The 27,180-nt window shown below is 40.4% G+C and overlaps 1 protein-coding gene across 1 annotated transcript in view; it reads right to left on the reverse strand.

Moving 5' to 3' along the window:
- Window positions 1-27,180, reverse strand: part of rbfox3a (RNA binding fox-1 homolog 3a) — a 483,470-nt gene that overhangs the window by 127,167 nt on the left and 329,123 nt on the right. Inside the window, 1 exon segment of the mRNA XM_063894163.1 lies at window positions 23,845-23,966. Coding sequence (XP_063750233.1) covers window positions 23,845-23,966 — 122 coding nt within the window.

The raw sequence follows: 27,180 nt of genomic DNA on the forward strand, positions 1-27,180 counted from the left end.
ATTTCCCAAAGAGTGTATTTTTTAATTTATTCAACTTCAACTTTTTCATACAGTTTTTCAGGACTCCTGTGTTTCTCAAAGCTTGTTGGATTGTCAAATAGCATCTGCCCAAGCACTGGTACTTATATAGAGGTCCTGGAAGATCTAGGTAGTCCACAAGGCACTACTCAAGAAACATTTTGTATCAATTAAGTCGCAAAAAGAACTGTCAGATCTGGACCTAAATAAAAGTGATCCAAAATGTAGTGAAACAAGAACACACACAAGCATAGAAAGTACCCTCAACCAATTTCCTAGCAGATGCAGTTGACAAATCAGAAATTCAAGTTCTATGAGTCAATTCATTCAGTTGCATTTCCTGAGCTGAACAAAGCTGAAAACGATTTAACAAATGGGACTTTGATCCAGCTTGACATGTGTCCTGGGTCAGGTCTTAGTTGCCAGGAACCAAGAGGAATCATGAAGAGCCATAATATACAGCCGCGGAAAAAAAATAAGAGACAACTTCAGCATTATCAATTTCTCTGGTTTTATTATTTATAGGTATTTGTTTGAGTTAAATGGTTTTTCAATTGTATTGTATTTTATGCATTTTTAACCCTAACTACTGAGAATGTGTGTCTCTGTTGGAATTCAACAGACAATGTAATGGATACCACACATGAAGGGATAACAATTTAAGAACAATATGGAGTGGTCTCTTAATTTTTCCGGGGCTGTATAAACTCAAACTCTGCACATCTCCACAAATGTACATTTTGTGATTTTGCACCGTTGTATGAACCCAAATACTTCCTGAAATGTTGGCAATATATGGCAATATAAACACACCTTCTAAAAACACTTGGTTCTCGTACGCAGACTATGGTCACCCCTAGTTTCTTAGTCAATCTGGCCCTCTGCCCACACTTCATGAAATGAGTACCAGTCTGCAGTTAAACACTGATCCAAGGTCAGAGATACAGAGCAGGTAACAATCAGTAGTGTTGCTGTGGGGATAGCACACTGTCGTTGAGGCGATAAGAGAGTGGCGGCGCGCTGACCTTTTCCCGGTGGCCCTTCTATAAACACTGTTAATGATGGCTCCAGGTGATAACACCGAGCTCCTGTGCTCTTTTTTTTTTATTCTATGTATCTATCACAGAGTCCCCCCTGCTTCGTTTCTGTGCTAGCATCCCGGCCTCCCTCCTCTGACTCCCTTTGCTGCGCTAAAGCCCAGGGTAATATCCCTCCTTCCTACTGATATCCTTTTGTACTCACAAGAGAAATCCGCTCTCCTGCTCACCTGTTTAATCGCCTTATCTGGTGGAGATTACAACATGCAGTGAATAGAAAAATGAGCAGCAAGGCGCCAAGCACAGAGTGAAAACTGCTTCACTGTGATATGGCGGGACTCAAGGGATAACACTGATCTCCAGCAAAGAACAAAGCGTCCAAAGTGCTTGACCGATAAGAGTGTTTTTGTGAGGTTACAAAATAAGTTAAATGCACTGCATTTATTGTGTTTTGATTGTGCTTTTCTAGTGTTTGTGACCCCACAAATCGCTCTGCATATACAAGTAAGCATTCAACCATTCACACACATTCATTCAGAGGCAGACACTGCCATACAAGGTGTCAAAATGTAGGTTTAGGTATCCTGCCCAATGAACATCTGATATGTTGACTGCAAGGGTTAGGACTCGAACCACCAATATTCCAATCTTTGAACAACCACTCTACCTGTGACATTGTTTCAGGTAGACTTGCAGATACTTGAGGACGAAGGTAAAAAGTATTAACTGAAGGAGTCTTTGGTAAAATGACAGTAACACCTAACCCTAAAATTACGGTAAAGCAGATCTTTATGATACCATTTTTTTCCTAAATTATTTAGAATAGGACAAACCCATTCCCGAAACAAGGGGTACCCCATAAATGTCAATGATTCAGACCATATGTCAACGAGCCACCAATTAAAACACAATCATGATTCCCTGCAGCGTCACTGTCCACAGAAAGCATGGAAGTCTATGGTTTAAATGAATGGGAGATTTATCAGTTGAATTACCCTTTAGGACAGCACCTACCACCATAAATAATCAAAAAGGTAATCTGTAATTAAGTTTATAGTGCTGCAAAGAACTCGAAGAATGAATAAAAGGCCTCCACTAAGAAAAAGATTAACAGACCTTCCGATTGGTGGACGATCACTCAGCCGCACCAATACTATATATTTTGGTTTTTTACCTCCTTCCCCATGCTTCCATTCTTTCACAGTGGACTGGCAAATTTGTCCTTTTAGCAGCAGCCGTTTACCAGAGCTTTAGTCATCACTGCTCTCTGCTTTTATCCATAACTACCATGAGAGGCAACAAACATGGATCAATTAAAGCATTACAGCGTGGACACTGGCAGCACTTTGTCCATTTAACTGTTTGACACTGTCCTTGCAGTGGAGAATTACACAGATTACACAGCTGATTGCCAGCGCCTGCCGACACACAGCCTCTGAAATGAATATGGATAGGAGTGGAGATTCACACAGGCACTGCAGCTGCGGTAACAGTAGTGGTAGGGACAAGCACAATTTCTGCTAGCTTGTCACTCAGGTAAATTAAGTGCGTAGGTCGCTACATTATTCCTACACGGCTTAGCTGAATAGTACACTCAGCGGTCTTCTCTTTTTCGATAGCAGTATGCGGCCAAGGATAGACTGTTGCTAAAGACGCTCTGATCAAGGGTCACTCACATCGATCCACTGAAAGAACACTGGTTAATAAAAAACATTTTTTTAAATGGCAGATTGTAATGATAGTGGTAGTGATTTCATATATATGACAAAAAATTCTGTGCAACAACGATTAAAAAAAGTGAGTGTGAGTACTTAAACTTTATTTAAGGAAAGCCACTTGAGATGAACCATCTAATTTTGGAGTTACTATGTTTATTCATGGCAAATCTCCTGGGCAGTTTTTAGCAACCAGCAACCAGCAGCCAGCGGACGTTATTAATGTGCGTCTGCTGTGGTGAACTACAGTTTTCTATAAAGCAGACTACTGAAAGCGCATCTACTCAGCACCGTGCTCTCTGATGGGGCTGTTTTATGCTTTATGAACGTGGACAACAGAGAGACATATATTCTTCATTACAAAGGCTGGAATTGAAATAAAAAAGGAAAGGGAAACTTATGCTCGTCACCATCACCCTCCGGTCCACATGTATTAACCCACATGAATCCCAATACGTATGATTATTTGAAATACTTTAAAATAAATACAAATGTGTTTATAATAAACTAGTTATGCCTTAACCTATCACTTTGTACATCACAATTCAAACATGTTTTAAAACATTTCAGAAACCCCACACAGCTCAGTAAACACTGAAATGTGGACTTTATTTGATCATTTCAGTAAAAAAGTTCATATTTCTCCTTTTGATTAATATAGAGTTGAACGTTCAAAACAAGCACTTTAGCAAGTTATGGCATACGTTAAACTGCTTAATAAGCACCGTAACTTTCATGAAACGCATTTCTCCGCATCGGCTGTTCCGTGAACGGCTGAATGTTGTCCATCCATCCATCCATCCATCCATCCATCCATCCATCCATCCATCCATCCATCTTCTCCCGCTTTTCCGTCAGGGACGCGGAGGTAACAGCTCCAGCAGAGAGCGCAAACTTTTCTTTCCCTGGCCACATCAACCAGCTCTGACTGGGGGATTCCAAGGCGCTCCCAGGCCAGCGAGAGATATGATCCCTCCACCTAGTCCTAGGTCTACCCCTCGGTCTCTTCCCAGCTCGACGTGCCTGGAACACCTCCCTAGGGAGGCGCCCAGGTGGCATCATCACTAGGTGCCCGAACCACCTCAACTGGCTCCTTTCAACACGAAGGACCAGCGGTTCTACTCCGAGTCCCTCCCGGGTGACTGAACTTCTCACCTTATCCCTAAGGGAGATGCCAGCCACCCTGCGGAGAAATCCCATTTCGGCCGCTTGTATCCGCGATCTCGTTCTTTCGGTCATGACTTCATGGCCATAGGTGAAGGTAGGAACGAAAATGGCCCGGTAGACGGAAACGCTTTGCCTTCTGGCTCAGCTCTCTTTTCATTCCAACGGTGCGGTAAAGCGACTGCAGTACCGCTCCCGCTGCTCCGTTTCTCCGGCCCATCTCACGCTCCATTGTTCCCTCACTCGAGAACAAGACCCCGAGATATTTGAACTCCTTCACTTGGGGTAAGGCTTCATTCCCTACCTGGAGTGGACAGTCCATCGGTTTCCTGCTGAGAACCATGGCCTCAGATTTGGAGGTGCTGATCCTCATCCCGCCGCTTCACACTCGGCCGCGAACCGATCCTGTGAGTGCTGAAGGTCACAGACCGATGAAGCCATTAGGACCACATCATCTGCAAAAAGCAGTGGTGCAATCCCTAACCCACCAAACTGCAGACCCCCTCCCCCATGACTACGCCTCGAAATCCTGTCCATGAATATCACAAACAGGATTGGTGACAAAGCGCAGTCCCTGGCGGAGGCGAACCCTCACCAGAAATCGGTCTGACGTGCTACCGAGGACCCAGACACAGCTCTCGCTTTGGGAGTACAGATGTTGGATGGCCCTGAGTAGAGACCCCCTCACCCTATACTCCCGCAGCACCTCCCACAGTATCTCCCTGGGAACCCGGTCATAAGCCTTCTCCAAATCCACAAAGCACATGTAGAACGGATGAACGTAATCTCAGGCCCCCTCCAGGATCCTTGTGAGAGTAAAAAGCTGGTCCGTCGTTCCACGACCAGGACGAAAACCGCATTGTTCCTCTTCAATCTGAGGTTCGACAATCGGTCGGACTCTCCTTTCCAGCACCTTAGAGTAAACTTTACCAGGGAGGCTGAGTAATGTGATGCCTCTGTAATTGGCACACAACCTCTGATCCCCCTTTTTTAAAAGGGGAACCAATGTTGCGTCATTGTAAATGTTGCGGCCGCAAGGCATTGTGGGACCGCATGTTCTCCTTTCCTTTCGTAACGGAAGGTCCAGTGTTTCCTAAGCTCAAGGAGGTTATAAAGGAAGTTTCAGAGCTCCTTTCCTATCATCTGGAGTATGGGCTCTGGTGGTGAAACTGCTTTTAATCTGTAAGTTTATGTTGTGTTTTACATATTTTAAGTGTGTTGTTGAAATTATGTTGTGATTAATTTTACATCTGTAAAGTGTCTTCGAGTTTTTAGAAAAGCGCTCGATAAATAAAATGGATTATTATTATTAAAGACTGGTTAACAGAAAAGAAAACATGAACAGTCTTGGACAGTTGCAGAAAACCTCAATCATATTTTAACCGTCCTTTTTTTCATTATTTTTCTTATCAGGAGCAATACAATTATTTATAAAATCAATGAAATCAGTTTTAAATCCATATTGTCCTTGATTTATTGAGTAAGTATGAAATATGCGTCATTGCATGCTCGCTGCACTATCATTATCCCTTCAGGCGTCTGAATGGGAAGGTCTATCAATCTGACATGAATGGATATGTTGTTTGATTGCACACCAAGTCATGTTTATCTTCTCCTCTCTAAAAAAGGGAGTGGTTCTCTCACCCTGTCAGAGAAAACCTACGCCTGAGGATGTAGCAGAGCTTCAGATCAGGGCTTTTGAGCCAAAGAGAGAACGACGGAGGGGGATCAAAACTTAGACGAGCAAAAAGAAGTTAAAAGGATGCGATCTCTATTCTGGAGCAGGTCCTCATTTCACTGTCTAGCGCTCCAGCAGCAGGCCCCCCCACATCCTCCCCTCTCTCTCCTCCCCTCTAAACCATGCAGTCCCCTGCTCCGCACACTCAATTATTTATCAACTTATAGACGCACTGAGGAGAGCAGAGTAGGGCGGAGGCAGCAGCCGCAGACCTCTTCTCTGCTCTTCACTGTACTCCTTTCTCCTCTTCAGAGATGACCATCCCTCCGTGTAAACATGCAAACCCTGCAGGAGTAAACGACAGAGCACTCTGGGCATCACCTGTGCCCTGTCTCTTGTAAACACCTGAATCCCTGACCTCCGCCTCCAGAACCCCTCTCTCTCTCACAATCCTTTCTCTTTTTCTCCTCTTCTCAGTCCCCTCCACCTTGGATGTTCATTAGTTCTGGCGAGTTGTTTTGTTTCCTCTCCTCCAGACCCGGTTACAGTTCTCACATCCCTCACACCGGAGGTCTTTGTTCTCGCCGAGAGTCTCCGAAGAGACAGATGGAAGTACTTTAACTCTGTTACTGTTGTCAGAGCGGCATCAAGGAGATCACTGCAACCTCAGCACTGTCTGTGTGTGTGTGTGTGTGTGTGTGTGTGTGTGTGTGTGTGTGTGTGTGTGTGTGTGTGTGTGTGTGTGTGTGTGTGTGTGTGTGTGTGTGTGTGTGTGTGTGTGAGTGAGAGAGAGAGTGTGTGGAAGCACTGCAGTACATCTAGCTCGTAATAGGTAAGATATTTTCAGTTTAGCTTAGATATGATTATAAACTTACAGTAGATGATTGGGAAATTGTTTTTATTAAAGCATATAAAAAAGGGATTGTATCTGAATGAATACTAAAAATAAACATTAAATATACATTTTTTAAAAAGATACATGTCTATATAGTACACAATATAATTACAAAGCAAATGTTGTCATAATTCACTTTACATCGTACTTAATGTGTGATAAGCATGTACAGGTGAATATGTTTTATTTATTTCAGTTTGTGTGAATACGCATTAGATTACAAAAAAACATTATTTGCTTTTAAAATGTCTTCTGTGTGTGTGTGTTTGTGTGTGTGTGTGTGTGTATGTGTGTGTTATTATTTACAGTATGTGTGTATCCCAGAGAAAGAGGGAGAGAGAGAGAGCTGGTAAGCAGCAGTGATGAAGAGGAATAGCTAATGTCAACCGCACTGGCTGCTCCCTCCCTATCAAAGTCCCCCCGCCGCATGCTTCATATCTGCAGACAGCCACCAGTAACAGACTCCCCGTCATTAACTCCTGTACGTCACACCGGACTGAGGGGCGGGGGGGGTCAGCGGCACAACAGGAGGAAACATGATGAAGAGAGAAATCATGCTTAACAGAGACAGAAAGGAGAGGAGAGAAAAGCACACTGAAGGAGGTAAAGATCAACTGAGGTCAACAATGGCATCAATATCTGACTTTTTTCACTCCTTTCTTCAATTATATACACAACATCACTTAATACAAATCTCCTACCACATCATTGCGGTAAATTCAGATCTCAGTTAAGCATGTGGAAGTATTCGTAAAAACGGAGAAGAGTTAGCAAGTTAGCATTTCCCGGCTCCCTTGATCCTCTCAAACTCAACGTCTTTTGTAAATCATTTTTGGTTATTACTAAAATAAGGTATGTGGTTAACACATTTATGTGTCTTTAAAACGGTGGTTGCTAACAAGCGGCTAAATGCGGTTGCTAAACGACCTCACGCTGAGAATTAGACGCCTTTAGCTTAGCGCTGAGACCCCAATGTTTTTGTTTATGACCTAGCTTTTTACATCTGGCGATGGCATTTAAGCTTCACCTATTATAAAACTGGACAACATATGTTAAGATTACCCTGCGGAACAAAATGTTTAAGTAACATCCCATTGCTTTTAGTCGAGGGAGAAGTTGCGATGCTAACTTCCTGGTCGGCCTAAAAAAAATGCGTCCTAACTGCACCACTCTGTTAACACCGTTTGTAGTAATGCAGTTGTTCTTTGCAAACAGCTGGTTGAAGGCAGTAGGGCATGTGAGGATCAGGAGGGGGTTTGTTTGCTGCTCCAATAACAGCTTTTTTACATCTTTTAAGCGGGGTAATCTGAACACAGTTTCAGCAGCTTGACCCTGGGATGTTTGTTGCTTATTATTAGAACTCTTAAAGCAATTAAAGCATAATGAACTCAGGAGTGTTGTGGCGTATACGACAACAAACCTCGGGGTGAGAGGGTTTCGCATAATGTTTGAGTTTGAAATGTTTGAACCAAGAAAAAAAGCTTGAAAGCAACTGAAAGTTAGTATTGAATTATAGTGCAAAGCTAGCGCTCAATCAATAAACCAAAGTCTTAAGGCGGGCTGTTAAACAACAAACACACACAAGCCAGCATCGGCACTGATAGCTCGGAAGCACACACCTGACTTCATAGGTGTCCCTGCACTCCAGGCAGCCAGGAAGACCATGCTAACAACCATCTACAAGAACAGTAGGCTTCCCAGGTAAAGGTCAGAACATGCTGTATTGCTGTGTTTCCAGCTTCACACTGCACATCAATAAAAAACACTCTTTTACACACAGCTGAACCACCTTTATAAACCTTATTCCCATGGCAGGTAATGCTGAAAGACACACTCTCATTCACATACAAGCTCATATGTGTTGTATTCTTTATACGCTTACTTTGGGATGTGTGAAGTTGATGCAAAATACTAATAATAAAGTGTCTCGATAAACTATACGCAGTAAGGGTGTGATCCATGCAAATTCTATCTTGAGTCATGAATTTTAACTGTGATGATTCATATTTTTACACGTCTTAAATCAATGTTTTCAGATCAACCTACAGCAGAATGAAATAAATGAATAAAAAAAAGAAAGTTAAATATTTGGATTATCATCTAGCACTATGATCTCATGAACAACGAAAAGGAAAAACCCTTTTAACGTATAAGAAATCCCTCAAAGAGTACACAGAGTATTATTGTGTCATATTTTTTGAAGTGCAAGGAAATAATGTAGAGGCTGAACTGTTTGTGCATTTAAATATATAAATTGCCTAATTTCCTCACACTCAATGTAACATATTTATGACTGAAAAGACTTCAACGTTTAAGGAATGATAGAACCAGACGTCTTACCTAAAATGTAAACTTGCTTAAAACTGTCAAAAATGTCACCGTGGTTTAAAAAAACCAAGATGCAATTAATCTCTGTTATCATCACCAGACATCTCCCTGCAACATCTCATTAATTTGCTATTTTTGTTGGAACGTTACAATATTGGCGAGCTGACTATTTGCTTTGGTTGACAGCTTATAATTAAACTGGACTGTTTTGCAAATTATTATTTTGTTTAATTAATTAAAACAGACTGGACCTTTGTAGGATTTGATTGATAAGGAACAGAAGTGCAAGGCATGTCTGACGCTGTCACTGGAGGATTTTTCTTCAGACTCAAATCTGAGTGTTGTCCACCAATATAAACGGCAAACAGCTGTGAGATTTCCCTTAAAAATGATGTCAGTGAAGGAGGTGCAAGCATGAATTTGGTAATGTGTTAATAAGCAGTGTGTGCATGCTACGTTGTAAAGATAAACATGACACGCATTGTCCTGTGAGCGAAAAAAATGCTATGAAAAAAAAGCACTTTATTAAACACAAATTAAAATCCATACCTTGAAAAAGGTTTTCCATAGTAGATGTAATAGACTAAACATTTCCATCTCACAGATTATCTTGGACAAGGACAGCATTTATATATCGCTTTCTAGTGTTTGCTGCCGCTCAAAGCACTTACAATTCAGCAATTTGTGTAAGTTCATTTTATATTGAAAATCTACCAGCATGCGTCTTCTTTCTTTGGAACAATAAGTTTAACTGCACGAATCCCATGTGTCCCAACTCAAAGGGAACAACTAAAACAACATAACTTAACTTATCCACACTCATAGTTTAAGACACACACACAAGGTTTCCTGGAGTGTGACAACTGCAACGCCACAGCAACATCACATACGGTATTAAACCTGAGAGTGCCTTCACTGCCAATGACATGAAGGAAGCTCTCCAAAACACACTTCTCCAAACCTGTTAGATAGCTATAATCTATTGGGGGGGGAAAGTCACCAGGGAAGTGTTCAAGACACTTTAGAGATCCTGTGTTAAAGTGATTTTACTGTTCCAAACAAAAAGGACAAGTACCATCTGCGCTGTCGCCTGAAGTCAAATCTCAGACTCAAAACATCTCGCTCTTGCTTACGGCAGAGAGGGAAAGTATCACTGTACCAGGGGTGTACTTCATCAATGCCAATAAAAAACACTGGATCATTAGTAAAGGGCCTATTCAGAGGGAAATGATAAAAACCTTTACGCCTTGTCACTCTCATGCAGGGGGTAAATCAAAGGAATCTCCTGCAACACATTTTTCTAGAAGATAAAAAGATGACAGTATCAACAAGCGCTTTGATCAGACTATGCATGTCTTCACGTGTCCGCTTGGCGTAAATCCTTTGCAAAAGGGCCGCAGTACTCACCCAGAAATACATCATCATCTCGGCTGAGAGGGGATGGGAGACCTGGGGGTGGAAGTCGGGGATGTGCAGGGACACCGGACAGGCCAGCACTCTTCCTCTTTTCCTGTTGTGATTGTCCTGGTCTGCACTTCAGATCTTCTTTAGTCACTTGACTTTTTTTTTGTTGCCAGCCCTGCTCAGTGATGTGACGCAGGCTAATTGCCCGTGTTTGTGGTTTTGTAGCTGAATCCTTTTTAATGTGCGCCTTTGCCCCTGAAGACAGCCCTCTCCCGCTGACTCTTCTGAAGCGTGTCCGGAAGAGTCGCCACTCTCACGCTACTTCTCCTCCCCCCGGAACCTTTTGGAAAAGTCTTCTTCTGATTGTTTGCAGAAAAGAAAAGAGGCAACACGGAGAGAAAGTGTTACGATGTGTTCGTACTGTACCTCCCCTCCTTTGGAGTTCTTGAGTTCTTCTTCTCCTCCAACTTGCAACCTTTTCCTGTCCACTCAGCTCTTCCTTCTTGCCTCGCTGTAAACTATCCCGCTCACTGACTATATTAAAAGCCTTCTTTTAGTCAGAGCACACTCCTTTCCTTGGCTCTTTTCTTTCGATCCAGGTAGCACCAGTCCAGCAGAGGAGTCCGAGGCAGACTTTCTTCCACAGCGTTCCTGGACGGGTGTAGGAAAAAGCTGGAAATCACTACAAGGTACAGTAGCACAGAGGCTTTCACCCCGGTGAAACAAGTGCAGAGGGGAAGGAGTGAAGGGAAGGGGGGGGCAGAGAGAGGGAAGAGATGTACAGAGAGAAGGGAGGGAGGGAAAGGCACGCTGGTGTTGCAGACACACGCTGGGTAGTGCAGGACGACGACAGGCTGCGTAAAAGTTATGGGGAAGCCGACGGAGCAGCCGGAACAAGGGATACAGGAGGAGAACAGAAAAGGAGCAGCTTGGCGTGTTATGGTAAAGAGCCAATGATAGCAGTCGATTTCATTAAGTTGCACTGGGAGGAGAAAGAGGAGGAGGTTGGGCGGTTTGGTGGTGCTGCTGGTGGTGGGTAAGGAGTGAGAAAGCCATCAAACGAAAATACAATTTACTTGTGTAACCTAAGAAGAGAGTGGGGAGAGGAGCTGCATCTCTTCTTGTTGTTCTTTTGTTCCCTCATTTTTTTTCTCCCTCTGCAGAAAGAGGGAGGGCTGGTGTTAATGTGTGTGTAGGTGTGTGGGTTTGCAGGGTTAGCTGAGCTGGTGTGGCCCACCGTAGTGCAGAGGAAATATTTCAGGCTGCCTGTGTGTGTGTGTGTGTGCGTGTGTGTGTGTGTGTGTGTGTGTGTGTGTGTGTGTGTGTGTGTGTGTGTGTGTGTGTGTGTGTGTGTGTGTGTGTGTGTGTGTGTGTGTGTGTGTGTGTGTGTGTGTGTGTGTGTGCGTGCGTGCATGCGTGTGTGCAAGCAAGTGTGTTTAGCATGTTGCACTTTTTTAGTCTTGCCACTGATAAGTTCACCCCGCTTTTGCATCTGCATCATACAGTATATGTGGTGTGTGTGTGTGCCTGGGCGAAAGAGGCAGAAGGAGAGAGAAAGAGGTGGGTGAGGGTTGGATGTTGTACCCTGCCTCAGCACATTCCCCACACACACACACACACACACACACACACACACACACACACACCACCAGTCAATACACTACTGAGGCATGTTAACCCCTTCACTGCTTGAAATACTGCACTGCACACACTGGGAACTCTGGACTTACTGGGCGATAAGTAAAAAAAAAAGATCCATCTCATAAGGAAATCATGAGCTGTGTTGCGTGATAATCTACGAGCAGCATGTGAAAGAAGCTATTGTCTGTCGACCTTATTGCAATAACTTTAGCAAAGAAAACTATTTCAACATCAATTTTTTGTATTGACACCAATTGACCATTGACTCAATCTTTAAACAGATCATGCAAACCGGGAACAACCTTCTTTTAGGGCTGCCCTCCACTAGTTGTCGTCAATTTAGAGGAATAGTCGACTTATCGTCTCACGTATATGATATATCATGATTTATAACAAATAAAACTAAATCATAATCACCCCCTTTTTTTTTTCTTCTCCCAAAATGGTTTCAGTTTCAAACGCTGATAAAGAACCTTATTATAACAGCATGTTTTGTTGTGCTTCACATGAAATATAAAATAAAACTGTAATAATTAACCGTTGAAATACAAATGAAATTGTACAACGTAGAAAGCGCATGAGTCACAGCTCGTCAGCGGTACAAACAGCAGAAGCTCCGGTAAGATTCTTAATGTGTGTGTGAACAAGATTTTTTTTTTTTGACTATTTAGACCAATGAAAAATAAGTCGACAAATATTTGTTTCGCCAACTAGCGATTAGTCGACTACTGGGGGGCAGCTCTACTTTCTTCCACAATACAATCCCTTTTCATAAAACCTGCACTAACAGCAGACAATAATATACTCCATATATTTCCTCCTTTTTTACTTAGTTAAGTATTTCTTATATTTGTTGTAAAAACGTTTCTCCTTCACGCCAAGTTAAAAGGGTTTGTTATTGGCATAAAGACACATTTCTCACTGATTAAAAACCATAGCAATGGTACTATCGTCATAAAGTTTATCTTATTAATGTAACGAGGAAAGGAATAGATCCCATGGCCAATCTGCACCAATACTGAATGTACACTATAGTGACAAAAATATTGGGACACTCTGATATATGAGGGTTGTTTTGCTGGGGTTGGCCTAGGCCCCTTAGTTCCAGTAAAGGGGTTTCTTAATGCTTCATCTTACCAAGTCATTCTGGACAATGCTGTGCTTCCAACTTTGTGGAAATAGTTTGGGGAAAGCCTTTTTCTGTTCAAGCATGACTGTGCCCCAGTGCACAAAGCAAGGTCCATAAAGGCACGGTTGGATGAGTTTGGTGTGGAAGAACTGGACTGGACAGAGTTTATGACTCGCCTCAACCCCACTGAACACCTTTGGGATGAACTAGAATGGAGATTCCGAGCCAGGTCCTCTCGTCCAACACCATAGTCTGACCTCACAAATGCTCTTCTGGATGAATGGGCAAAAATTCCCACACACACACTCCAACATCTTGTAGAAAGCCTTCCCACAAGAGTGGAAGCTGTTACAGCTGCAAATGGGGGACCGTCTTCATATTAATGCCAGAGAACTTGGAATGGGATGTCATAAAAGCTCTCGTAGCTGTAATGTGTAGGTGTCCCAATACCTTTGTCTCTATGGTGTATATCCTTTGGTTTCTCATAAAACTCCATTTCTGTACCACAAATGACAATCCCCGTGTTCCTCCAACTACATAAAAACACAAATGACTGTGTTTTGACTCAGTTCCACAATCACTGTCTTACTCACACAAATAAATACTAAGGAAATGAGAGGGGCTGGTACCGTCATTTGGAACAATTTCTAGGAGGCTGTGAAAAGATTTCTCAAATTGTGGCTATAGGCCCTTTTTGCAATTACCATTATTCTTCAGAAAAAGTCTAGCAGGCTGATTCTGACGGATGATTTATGCACATCTACTTCAAATGTAAAAAGAACTTATTTTAAGATCTGCATGGGGGGAATACATTCCAAATGAAAGTTGCATCAAACACTTTCAGAGTGGTGTTTCTTTCAGTTGAATCCAGTTTTGGGGAAGGTAATATATATCTTTTCATTATCAATAAAACATGATCACATTAATTTTAAAACATTGGGATAATTATTCTACTCAAACAAGACCAACGCCTCACTTCTGCATACATTTTTACATTTTATGCTAATTGGGCTGGATTTAAAGGAGATCTGCTGAATCGATTTAAAGCACCAAATCTGGCCGCTTTAAAACACAAACCACACCCTCTTCATGATTGGACGGAGCAAAATGCACGTCGAACATCTTAAGTTTGACATTTACCAATGTAAAAAACATAATGAGCTAATCCATAGTTAAAATAGATTATGAATATCAATTCATCTGCAGCCATTTGTGCTGAAATTGGTTTTTAAGGCTTGAAATGAGGTCATTTACATACATGTATGCATGCCTGGTGTGCAACCTCAGCGCTCGCTCTCCTTCACCCCCTCCCTCCGAGACGGCTGTGAAGCTCGGAGACAGGGCTTTTTTTCCCCTAGCAACTACCATTCAAAAGAGAACGTTTTCCTATCAAAACTAGGCGTCATGCTATTTCAGGTCTGGGTCATGAATAAGTTAGTCCAAACTCTGCATGCGAGTGAGCTAATGCAAAAAAATAAAAAGAGGACAGACTGGGGGTGGGCGGCTGTTGTCAGGGTCTAGGAGGAGAGGAGCAACATCAGGTCAGTCAACATGTGGAGTGTGAACTAAATATACACAGGGTATTCTGTCGCATTTTTTATGACATGCTCATGCTTAATCCAAAGCTATACTTGCATACACTTTGGATACATGCCTACAGGAGCAAAGCGGATCGAACCCTAAACTTCTGATTTGCAGACGCCCACACTCGCCCCCAAAGCCCTGTCTCTATCCTTTAGGTGAAATGTCTCCATGATTTGTGCATCCCATCATACTCAGTGGGCTCCAAGGTAAATATACAGGAACCAACCCAAAAGTAGTTTTTTGTGAATGAATGACTTATGTAACTCATGTATAAAACATTAGTAAATGATTTATTAAGCATTAACTTATAAAGCTTTCATACAGAGGGCCTTGTTAGAAAGCTGGGCCTCTTTTTTCAAAAAACATGACAAGTTATGCCCTGATCATGTACTTCTCTTCTAAAAGTGTTGATTCTTTCAACCTGATGTTTACCTTTGTGTTGGTTTGTACACAGACAAATAAAGAGACAGATTAACTGAATAAAGACACCAACGAAGAGGAAGTCATTGGCGCGTTTCAGCTGATGAATAATCATAATGTTTTCTGTTCTATTTTGTGAAGTCATGTCGGTTTGAGCGAAGCTGTTGTGCATCATATTGTCATTTAAATGTGTGAGTTGCATGTAAGAAGTTTTTGTCGCAGTGAATATTCATAAAAAGGTTCCACATTGGGTAAAAACACAGCAATGCAGATAAAAAAATAACTGTAAGGGTATTACTGATATATAAATAATAACAGAATAAGAATACTTAATAAATAAAAAAATATAATAAATCCATAAATGTGTATAAAAATATAGAGGATGAGGAATAAAGATGCATTACATTTGTTATAATAAAATGATTACATCAAATATCATGTTGTTTAGTTTTATCTAAAGTGCCTTAAATACACTTGAAAACTGTAAGACTCCATTCCTATGTGCGAAATTGTTGGGTTAAGTATCTCGCCCAAGGATTATAGACATATTAAAAGGGGTGGGGGTTGAACCACTGACCATGCAATTGGTGGACACCCCTCAGCAACAACACAACACATTTAACATATTTCCAAAAATGTAGGTGTTACCCTTAGTCCGAACCTATTTGAAAAATACCAGTGACTCTTCCGCCCCTCATAAGTTATAAATATACATTTTGTGTCATAGATAGGTTGACTCTGTGTCTGTGTCAGCAAGTTCAGGGCTGGAGTAAAAACGTTAGATGTCGTGTGAAGCCATTTTCCACCCATTAAATTCAAATTTCTATAGATTTGACAAGAAATGTCCATATTCACAGCAGCATTGCTTTGAAATGTACAGCTCAAAATCCAAGTTAAAGTGGTCATTACCTCCTAAAGATGCAATAAACATGTTAATGGGAAAGCAGAGCGAGTGGAAGTAGAGATGGGGTTCGTATGGATGTCAATACTGAGGTCCACTCAGCCAAACACACACTTTACAACAGAAGGGAAACTTTTGCTGCTGCCTGTAGAGCAACTGTAGTTCAACCTTGGTAAAGTTAACCTTTAAACGTTGTGATCAATCATCAAATTTAAGTTATTGCTGTATTAACATATATTTCTATAACAAAGAGATCTGACTGTAATGACCCTATCTTCATTAATCAATTCATAATTATGACATTGCAAAGTCAATTCTACTTTTCCTTAGAACCCCGATGAGCTGTAATGTCATTTTTTCAACATTTTAGTCTGTTGTAAAATATGATCCCGCTACGGTCACATTAAGTCTATAGAACAATATATACAAAAATCTCACTTACTGTAGCATATCACCAAAGCAAAAGTCTTTGTATAGAAAGAGACTTACAATATGTATTTACCAAACCATGCCTAAAGTGCCTTTTTTCCTCACAGTGTGTCTTTTCTTCTGTGTTATATGTAATGCTGTATGTCATGTGGTATATATTGTTATACTTTGTGTATTTTCAAGATGTTTTCTGTTCTATTTTGTGAAGTCATGTCGGTTTGAGCGAAGCTGTTGTGCATCATATTGTCATTTAAATGTGTGAGTTGCATGTAAGAAGTTTTTGTCGCAGTGAATATTCATATTTTGACCTCTGAAAGGATTCGGATTAAAATAAATAAACTTGTGCAAACTTGTAAAAGAAAATGGCCAACAACTCCAACGTCTATCTCAAAGTGATTATTTCAATCCAAACAATGGCAAGTCTTTTGAATACAGAGGTTATAATTAATATAATTTACAAACTTGGAGATCCTGGTTATGATCTGTGGAATGCACACACACACACACACACACACACACACACACACACACACACACACACACACACACACACACACACACACACACACACACACACACACACACACACACACACACACACACACACACACACACACACACACACACACACGCACGCACACACACACATTAGACTATCCTGGATGAGCCCCTCAGTCTGCTCACCGTCTGGGTTTCAGTGCTGTCAGCAGCCCTTTTTCCTGCCTTCAGAGAGCGCCGCTGCCAGCTCCACCTGATCTCCATCCTCCTGCCGGAGTCCCGCTCATTGACTCGCTGTCTGCTGCCAGACACACAGAGCAATCTCTCACCTGGAAAAACTCAGCAGGCTCTTTGGCTCCACTACTGTTTACTCGCCCCTCTCCAGGAGGAAAAAGGCAGGTTCATTGTGCCTCTGTGTGAGTTTTTGTTGTATCTTAATAACAGGAGTCTTTTCATGTGTTAGCGGGCACATATTGGAAATCACCTTGTCTCCCTTTTGTAGAAAGATCTGGAAACAATGCTGACTGCTCTATGGGATAGATGAAAAGAAAAAGGCGGGAAGAAGTGAAGTGTTTGTTCAAAGGCATACAATTCAAAGAGAAGGTCTCCATTCAACTAAGATGAATTAAGACTTTGACAGTTCAGGTCCTAGAAAAGGGTCCTTGTTTTGGATGTCAGTCTGAGTAACCAATCACAATAAGGAATACAATGATGACAAATACACTGGCTGGCATTAACATGTTCAGCACTCAGATATACATATCCATCTATGCAACCCTGTCTCCTAAAAAATGAGATGAAGCGTCATTTTTAATAAAGGTAATGAAGGAACAACAGGGCGAGATCTCTGTGGTGTAGTTTTTCTTTAAATCTACATTTAGATTAAAATGTATTTTTGTGCTTTACATAATTATAGACATACAGTCAAATTGCTGTTTGTTTACAGAACTAACCCTAATTTTGAAAACGTTTTATTCAGCTTATTGGTGTGATGATTGTTTCACTAGCTGTCTTGAGGCCCCTGTAAACTGTAAGTTTGAGAGTTGGTCCGTGAAAAAAACATAACATGTAGGAGCCAGGACCTCAAAGGGACCACTCAGAATACGTGATAAAACGAAGACGAATTAACCGGCTGACTTAAACATGTTTAGCAATCACACGAGTATGTCCACTTAGTTCAGGGGTGCCCAAACTATGGCCCGGGGGCAAATGCGGCCCGCAGGCCATTTTGAATCGGCCCTCAGCAAATTCTAAAAGTATAATGGAATATGGCCCACAAATTAAACTTCTGCTTGTCTTGTATTGTACTTCTCAAATGTATATGTTCAAATATATTAATGAACCCAATTTTCAAGTAAATTCAGTCATTTAGAATTTAAAACATTTTCTAACAAATCTTAGTTGATAAAAAAGAAACCCAATAACTTATTTCTATAACAAGCTTGAAATGTAACCTTCATATGTACTCTTATTATCAGCAATCTGAGGCTTCTGTTTTAAGGAATGAGCTGCCAACAAAATAAATGAAACCCTGAAGAGAGATGGGATGTAGGCTGTTTGTTTCTGAACGCGTTTTCAAGTATCGCGCATTATTCCACTACATTTGATTTGCTTTGCTTAGTGTAGTGGATAATATACGTTTCCATCCAACTCTTTCATTAGTTGGTCCATCATAAACACCACTTTTTTTCAATGAAATGAAAGAATGGAAACAAACGGGGCTCTCTATGATTCCACCAATAGTCCCAATATTGATTCAGATTGTCTGAATTTCTTCTTTTTGACCCTATGTTTGGTTTAAATGAGTTATTGTGCTTTTTATAATAATGGAAATACACTGAATTGTTGTTCTATTACAGCACTAACTCTACTCAAAAAACATTGCAAAACTTATAGCTATATTTTAGGCTCAAACACATACAGTTGAGGGTGCAGAACTTGTAGGCCCTTGTTAATGGAAACACCAAACATAACAGAGGGCAGTCTTTATGTAAACTCAGAGACGAGATAAGCCTCATTGCCGACAGCTGACTGAAATAAGAGAAACTACTTCTATCTTAATAAGAGTCTGGAGCCGATTGCATCCCACCTAATATTGCTTTTATCACACACGGTACTGAGAAGTTCGCATTTATGATGAGTCATCATTGTCGCCCGGAAAAATGTAATTGGTATAATGAAGCATGATTTGTTTCGGTGCTTCATATTGGGAATATCAAATCCAAGTCTTCCCATTTAAATGACTGAATATGAGATCAACATTTGTCCTTTAGAAATACAAATCATTTTTGGATCCCTATGACAAAATAGGAGCATCAAGTCTGGCAATAGATCTTCAAAAGTATTGGTTGCTGCTATATATGTTCTTAACATCTTGATTAAGGGTTAGGGTTAAACCAACCACCTTAATCTCCTTTTCTGATTTTGTGGCTCTGTAACACCATCACCCAAGTCTTTGCTTATTACAGACAACAGGTCCGCTATAGGCTTTGCCACATGAAAGTAAATGTGGTTTCAGGACTCTGCTAAGATAACTGATACAGTTTTTCTTGAAGAACAACCTCTTCAAGCAAATTAGGTAGAGCTGCAACAGCTTTAGCTAAGAAACCTTTTTTTTCCCCCTAGATCCAGGACACAGTAAAACCATACCCTCCAGCACATGCACTTCCCTTCAGCCAATTGGCTCACTACGAGTAGGACCCAGGTTACCCTCAACTAAAGCACGCCTGTTTGCTAGGTTCCAAAATGGCTCCAAAATGGTGAATCCACCTCCCGACTAAATTCCTGACAGCAGAAAGTCTACACATCTTCCACTGCAGGCAGAAAACTGGAGTTTGGCTAATAAAAATGTATAAAACATTTCTACGTAGCACTTAAGAAAGATTTGACTTATTTGAAGACAATGCAATAGCACTTCCAATGGTTTGGCTCATTGAACGCTACTGTTCCTGCATGATTCTTTCTTTTTAAATTTGTATCTTCATGGTTGAATGTACTTATTGTAAGTTGCTTTTAAATAAAAAGCGTCAGCTAAATTAAATGTATTGTAATTTGGTAAAAAGTAATTTACATTTTCTCAATTGGCTATCAACGTTGCCAATAGCATGAATGCTACCTCTGATTTTTCAATCTTGATGTCTGTAAAAGGTAATAAATGTAGCTTGCGCTCATTAACATACATTCTGCTACACCTTTAAGAAGGGAAATTGTTGAAGTACCTTCAATTTCTTTTGAGTGCACGTATCCTGTAGTTGTCTATGCACATGGATATGATGAGCTGGAGAAGAGGGAATTCCTTTAAGTAAAGGGATCTGAGCATGCTGCTCCAGGCTGAACTGCAGCCTTGTGCTATTCTGCATGGCTACACTGGTAGGCCAGAGGACCAGCAGCTCCTTTAGAGGAAGTCCTCTCAGGATCACACGCTCTGCAAACATGACACGTACCTTAGCATGCTAATGTTGAGGAGGACCGATGATGAATAAATACGTGGTGAATGAAAGGTAATTTAGAGCACTACATGAAGGTTTGATTATAAAGATGGTGGAAGGAAATGAAAGGCAAAGCATGATGATCTACGCAATGTGTTTCAGGTGTAGACAAATGGTTAACTTGGTAAAGACTTGTACCTAACCTTAATCATTCATTTGACCACAGAGCGTGTGATTGATCTTCTGCTATATAACCTTACTCTTATCATCACACTGAATAAAATAAATTCCCCTGTTCTGACTTTATCTAGAAAAATAAACTAAATGGGTTGAAGGTCTGTTGGTTTGGCCCTTTTTATCATATTTGACACTAAGAAAATAAAACCTTATCCAAAGTGTGTTAGTTCCAATGCGAAGTATGTCAAAATGCAGTGCATTAGCTGGATGGTACACTTTTTACAATCGCCATCTTGGCTACGTAATGGTAGCAAAAACAGCTACAATTGCAATTGCTATGGTGAACACAGCACCATACAAAAAAGTCATACGTGTGTTTTTAGCACCATTTAATAAACTACAACTATACTGGTGTTGAAAAGATACCACATTCAATGTTATTGCATCATTTGAGCAATGTGGAATTTGCAAGATATCGTAGCTAGCTAATACTGGCGATTGTCACTTCTGGTAAGGGCACAGTATAACTTTCCAATTTGAGACAGCACTACATGGTCAAAATTCACACAGAAGGCATGTGTTTACAGTGTAAAACATTCACTGCACTAAGGAGAATATCCAAACTGAGACACCGCCTTTATATCACTGTGTAAATTGCAGAAAAACAGGATAAAAGAAAAAAGTCTTCCGTAGGCAAACTAGAAACTACCAAAAACGCATTATGAGCCAAACTCAAATATATATATATATATATATCAAAGAACAAAGTAGATACATAGTGAATGTTCGGCATACACATATTCACACACTTCATTCATACTCATTTTAGGGCCATTGCCTTCATCATCAATTCTGGGTGCACATTAAACTCGGTGGAGCGAGTGCTGAGCAGCTGTCTCTCTCTCTATGTCTCTGGCTCTCTCACTTTTGATTTTATATTAGCTTAATTAACACATTAGTAAAATGTCCTTAGATAAAGAGACAAGTCAGTGCCTTAAAAGAAAAAGACTGACTCCTATTATACATCATACATACTTACTTACATTATATCCAATAACAGACATGCATAGCAACTTGGAGGCGGGATTTAGATTTTACTTTGTATAACGCATGTTGTGCATTGTGATTGGGGGTCCAAAGAAACATTTAAAACAACAAAGGAATAATACATACATGCAAATAATATGAAATTGAAGGCAGGAGAAGCTGAGACGTCAGATCCTACATCCCCTTGAGTTTCTTATACCCCACAGACTTTCTATTGTAAATTCATAGGATCTAAGCCCCCGACACATCACATCATCAACGTTATTTTCTCAGACTTCACAAGTTTCTTCAGAGACACAGAGGACTTAATATGACATTTTTGTTTTTCAGTGGGGGAAGAAGTATTCTAAACTTTTACATGAGTAAAAGTTGTACCGAGAAATACTGAAAAGTCAAACTACTTGAGTGTAACGGGATATGAGCGACTTAATTTCCCCTTACCTTCCTGTTTACAACTCTTAAGGGTTTAGATTTCCAATTATACTGACTTTTGTGTGAGCCATTTGTATTCAGGTTTAGTTTACACACCTGGCTAACATGAACCCACAGTGGCAAAGGTTAGCTTTACTTGTTGAGAAGACCATATACACCCTTTGTCATCTTTAGAGAGTTGGATGTGCCCAGTACTCTCCCACTCCAGACCAATGTATCACCTAAGTGAAAACCATTCTGAGCAAGACAATTTTTCCAACAATTACTGTGAACACCATGCACAATGCCCACCTTGCAGAGAAACAATTATCCAAAGGAAAAGTCACAATAAAAATACACCATCAGGAAGTAGATTATGTGGTCACATGGTAGACATTCCCTCTGCTTTCCAATACAAGTACTATCATCCACTAAAGTTTACCAGAAAAACATACATATAGTATGTCAAATGCAGTTTGGCAAAAAAGAGTGAGTGACTTACAGCAGTATGCTTTCATGTTGACCAACCAAGCTTTCGCACAGCAGGAATAAAAGCAGGTAAGGATATGGCAGTCTCAATTGCATTCATACTGTGTGCAACAGTACGTACAAAAGTGTGCAAAATTTCTGACATCTCTAAGTGATTGACAAATCACAACAGCCAGCCAATCAGAGCAGACTGGGGTCTGACAGAGGGTGAAAATAGGTGCTGTAGTACAGGCAGTATGAGAAAAATAAAGAGCTTTTTGAACATTAAAACATGTTTAATGTTCAGTAGAGGCACACAATATTAATACGTCCTCTTTGAAGTAGTTGTACAAATACTCATTATCATCATAATCATCAATGAAAAGCTGAAGAATGACAAGTGTGTTAATGAAAATGCTGATGCCAACACATTACCACCTTCCTCTGGAGTTGTAAACTTCACCCAACTCCATGCAAGCTCTGCTCTGACTCGTTTCAAATTGTATGTGTGAGTGTGAGTGAGTGTGTCATACAGCTTGCCTGTAAATAAAACATGACAGATGTAGCTAATCATATTTTTTTCATTATATCAGCTGCATTATACTCACTTTAAATATTCACAACGTTAAAAATAAATATCCTACATTTCCCAGCAGACCATCTTGCTTTTTTTTTGGACCATCTCCAAAAAAAAGCTTAGACAACAATTATTTTCCCATAAACCAAAAATCAGCTGTATTTCATCAGAGGCAATAAGCAAGCAGACGAATCTGGTGTGTTTATGTCTCACAGGCTCACGGGCGAGTGATCTAACTGAGCCAGCAAATATCCTCCGCTGTATCCTGACGGGGAGACAACATCGATATCTATCAAATATAACATTTATCAGCAGTTCAATAAAACAGAGGCACGCAATCAGCAAGTGACATGGAAGAGATTACAGCCTAATTCAAAGTTAATTGAAATACCACTAATATTGCATTAGTTTGAGTTAATGCTATAATCCCATCAATTATGTATAGGGCCAGTCCTGGGGTAAAAACAACAACTGTATAAGCAGACACACAGCCTTCAATGTGAAAGGGTATTTATCTCCAGCAACAACCTGAGGAAACATTCACATTTCAACTCCCAACTTCTACACAACCTGAACCGCAAACGGAGAAGTGCAAGAATGAGAAATTATTTAGCATTTATCAACTTCAGGATCCCTACCTCGAAGTCTCCTGTGTTTTTAACATGTTTTTGTTTATATTCCATCATCACTGCACCACTCTATTACATTTTCATCAACCGCCAACCAACAGGAACGTCTTGAGCGACCACATGACCAATCAACCCATGAGTTTCACAAAAAGAAGAGTCACAAGGAGTAATCAAGCCAGAAGCTAGTGAAAAGTCAAAGCAATAATTCGAGAACTCTACAGAGAATAAGACAAGGAGGAATGAAATAGAAAAAGGCAGGGACTCACCAGTCTGGTGACGAGGGGAACCCCGAAGTGCCAGAAGTGCTCGTTGAGCAGCCCACTGTAGACCACGTTACCAAACAGAGCAATGGTTCCTGGTTTGCACAGACCACTTCCTGGCTTGGTTTCTGTGAAATAAGAAGTAGAAGTAGAGAGTCAATAAAAAATGACAAGACAAAATATATATTTCAAATAGAGAGGCCACTTTTTCTTTATTCCCAAATACTAACCATCAATCACTATCGACCTCACATCAATCAGACAAAACCTTGTCCTTTTAATTTAGAAAAACATCCAAATAGGACTGTATGATGATAAGGATGGTTGGAAAATACAAGTCAGAATAGCATTTGGCAAATTGGCCAGTATAGCCTTTATAGAAATAAAGATTTGAAAAGTGGAGATGGAGCAGAGGACACTGGTAAAGTATGTACAGGCTGGATTTGGACTATTTTCAATATGATAGAAAGAGTTTCAGGGAAAATTGTCCATGATTAAACAATGTAAAGGTGTTGACAGGAAGAAGCCATAATAGCTTAATGGGCCATACTGGAATTATGTGTGTGTGTGTGTGTGTGTGTGTGTGTGTGTGTGTGTGTGTGTGTGTGTGTGTGTGTGTGTGTGTGTGTGTGTGTGTGTGTGTGTGTGGTCTTCTTATAAAGATAAATAACAGGAAACAATGAATAAAGGATAACATATGCATGCATAAACAAAATGCATAATATTAGAACACCTTATATAAAGAAACAAATAAAAGAAACGTTTTAAAATGTGGGGCTATGCCTCCAAATATGCCTCTGAATCGCGTGATGCGTCCGAACAGCGGCATCTAGTGGTATATGTCATTGTGCTATCATCGTTCGACCAACATCCTTCAAAACCAGCATTTTTCGGAAAGACTACCTGTCGTATCAAGGTAAGATTATTATTGAATTCTATACTAGTCTAATAATAGTCTGTCAACTGTTCACTAGTAGGCTACCTGGATAAGCGTAATGTTTTCTTATCAAGGCTAATTGTGTTTAACGTTTACACGTGGCTATATTATTATAGCCTAGCCTGCCTTTGACATTTGCACGTAATTTTCTCTCGCAATGTTCACAGCCAAATGGATCGAAAAACTCAGCCCAAAATCGCCGGCTTCTTCATGCGACGTAGCCGGCCGACTTCCGGCCCCCCCCCCCCCCCCCCGGAGATGAGTACGTCCCCCCCCCCCCCCCCCCCCCCCCCCCCCCCCCCCCCCTCACCACCTTGACTAACACATTTTCTGGGGGAAACCCTGAAGAATAATCAGGGGTGTCCAAACTTTTTTCACCGAGGGCCACATACAGAAAATATACGGAAAGCTGGGCCACTTATAGAGGTGAATATTGCTTCAAAAGTTAAATTATAAGTTAGCAAAAGAATGTACGTGAATAATGTGCAATAATTGGATATGGTTTAAGGAAAAAAAATGCCTACATCCCATCTCTCTTTAGGGTTTCATTTATTTAGTTGGCAGGTCATTCCTTAAAACAGAAGCCTCAGATTGCTTATAATAAGAGTACATATGAAGGTTACATTTCAAGCTTGTTATAGAAATAAGTTATTGGGTATCTTTTTTTTATCAACTAAGATTTGTTATAAAATGTTTTAAATGGGAAATGACTAAATTATTTGAAAAATGGGTTCATTAATATATTTGAGAAGTACAATATAAGACGAGCAAAAGTTTAATTTGTGGGCCATATTGCATTATACTTTTAGAATTTGCAGAGGGCCTATTCAAAAGGGCCGGCGGGCCGCATTTGGCCCCCGGGCCGTAGTTTGGACACCCCTAATGAGACAGAGGATATTATAACATGTCTCATAAACTTTCATAATAGTAAAACAGGAACAGCAATATAAAGCGACTACAGCTGCATTGCACTCTTTACTTTAACACAGGATTTACAGATGTCAAATTACCGCTAATGCTAACATTGAACTTCCTGTCCAGGGATAAAGCGGCAGCATGCTTTTATTGTGAAACGCTACAGACATGCTACTTCCTGTCATCTAGCCTAACATTAAAACGTAGCCAAATATGCTACAGCTTGCTAGATTAATAAAAGCTTTGTGGCAGGCTACTTCGAAAGCATTGAATTTGCACATGCCAACTGACTTAACTACCGCGCATTTATGAGCCATAACGCACCGATCACGGAGACTCCACATTACCAGCCACACTGGCAACAGAAGTATTCATAACTCGATAATACAAGGCAATACAACATGACGAGCAATACTGTGGGCAAATACTCACTTTTCATTTACGCACAGATCTTGTGATGACATTAAGCCCATTACCTTTCTGACGTCTGACGTCACGTATGAGGTAGATAAGCCCCTCCCACTATGATAACCATCACTTAATAAACAGATGAGACAAACTGAGATTAACGCTCAGTAGTTAAAAGTAACTAATTAGATGTACTGAAGTACTGTACTTAAGTACCATTATGAAAGATTTGTACTTTATTTGTAAAATTCAGAGTAAAAGGTGTACGTTTAGTCCATTTCTTTAATACTTTTAGTTACTTTTCAGATTTGGATTGATTTGAAATATAAACAACACTTAAATAAGACTTTACTTACACCTGGAGTAAATTCAGCAGCTACCCTGCAGTATACAAAGTCATTTAAACTAGCTGCACCTGTACCAGCTTTGAGAACACTTTAATGATCAATAATTATTATTAGAAAATATCATATGTATTATCCGGAAATGGGCCAATCTGCACAATGAGTACTTTTAATGTCGGTACTTTAAGTATATGTTGATGCTAATACTTTTCTACTTTTACTTGTAACTACAGTACAATATCTGAGAACTTGTCCCACTGCTGGACAAAAGAGATATTACCTTTATATACAGTAATAACAGAAATATAGAACAATAACCTATAACTTTGGGGCCTTTTCTAGAGTCTGGGGAAAAATAAGATGAAATCTGCTTAAAGATGGTAGTCAGCCCTTTGAAAAACTCTCTGAATCACCCTGCCTAAATGACTGAGTCTGACTATCAAAGCTGTCTCAACTGAAAACATGAATGCGTACACTGTTTATAAGTGCATTATCTGTTATTCTTAATAATACATTTGTTGGGTTCTCTTTTTTCAGAGTGCTGTCAGGTCAAACTGGAATAAATTAGAATGACAACAGACTAATTACAGAAGACACCATCACTCCAACCCACCCATTTGTTGGTGGAACCATGCACATACAACAAGAAAAGCCATAAAAGCAACAAAACAAACAAAGGAAAAGACACTGCTGCTCTGCCTCATGTCTTTCCTGGTTTAAGTTGCAGAGTTTCACATA

This window comes from Eleginops maclovinus, chromosome 10, assembly GCF_036324505.1.
Source record: "Eleginops maclovinus isolate JMC-PN-2008 ecotype Puerto Natales chromosome 10, JC_Emac_rtc_rv5, whole genome shotgun sequence".
Taxonomy (NCBI): domain Eukaryota; kingdom Metazoa; phylum Chordata; class Actinopteri; order Perciformes; family Eleginopidae; genus Eleginops; species Eleginops maclovinus.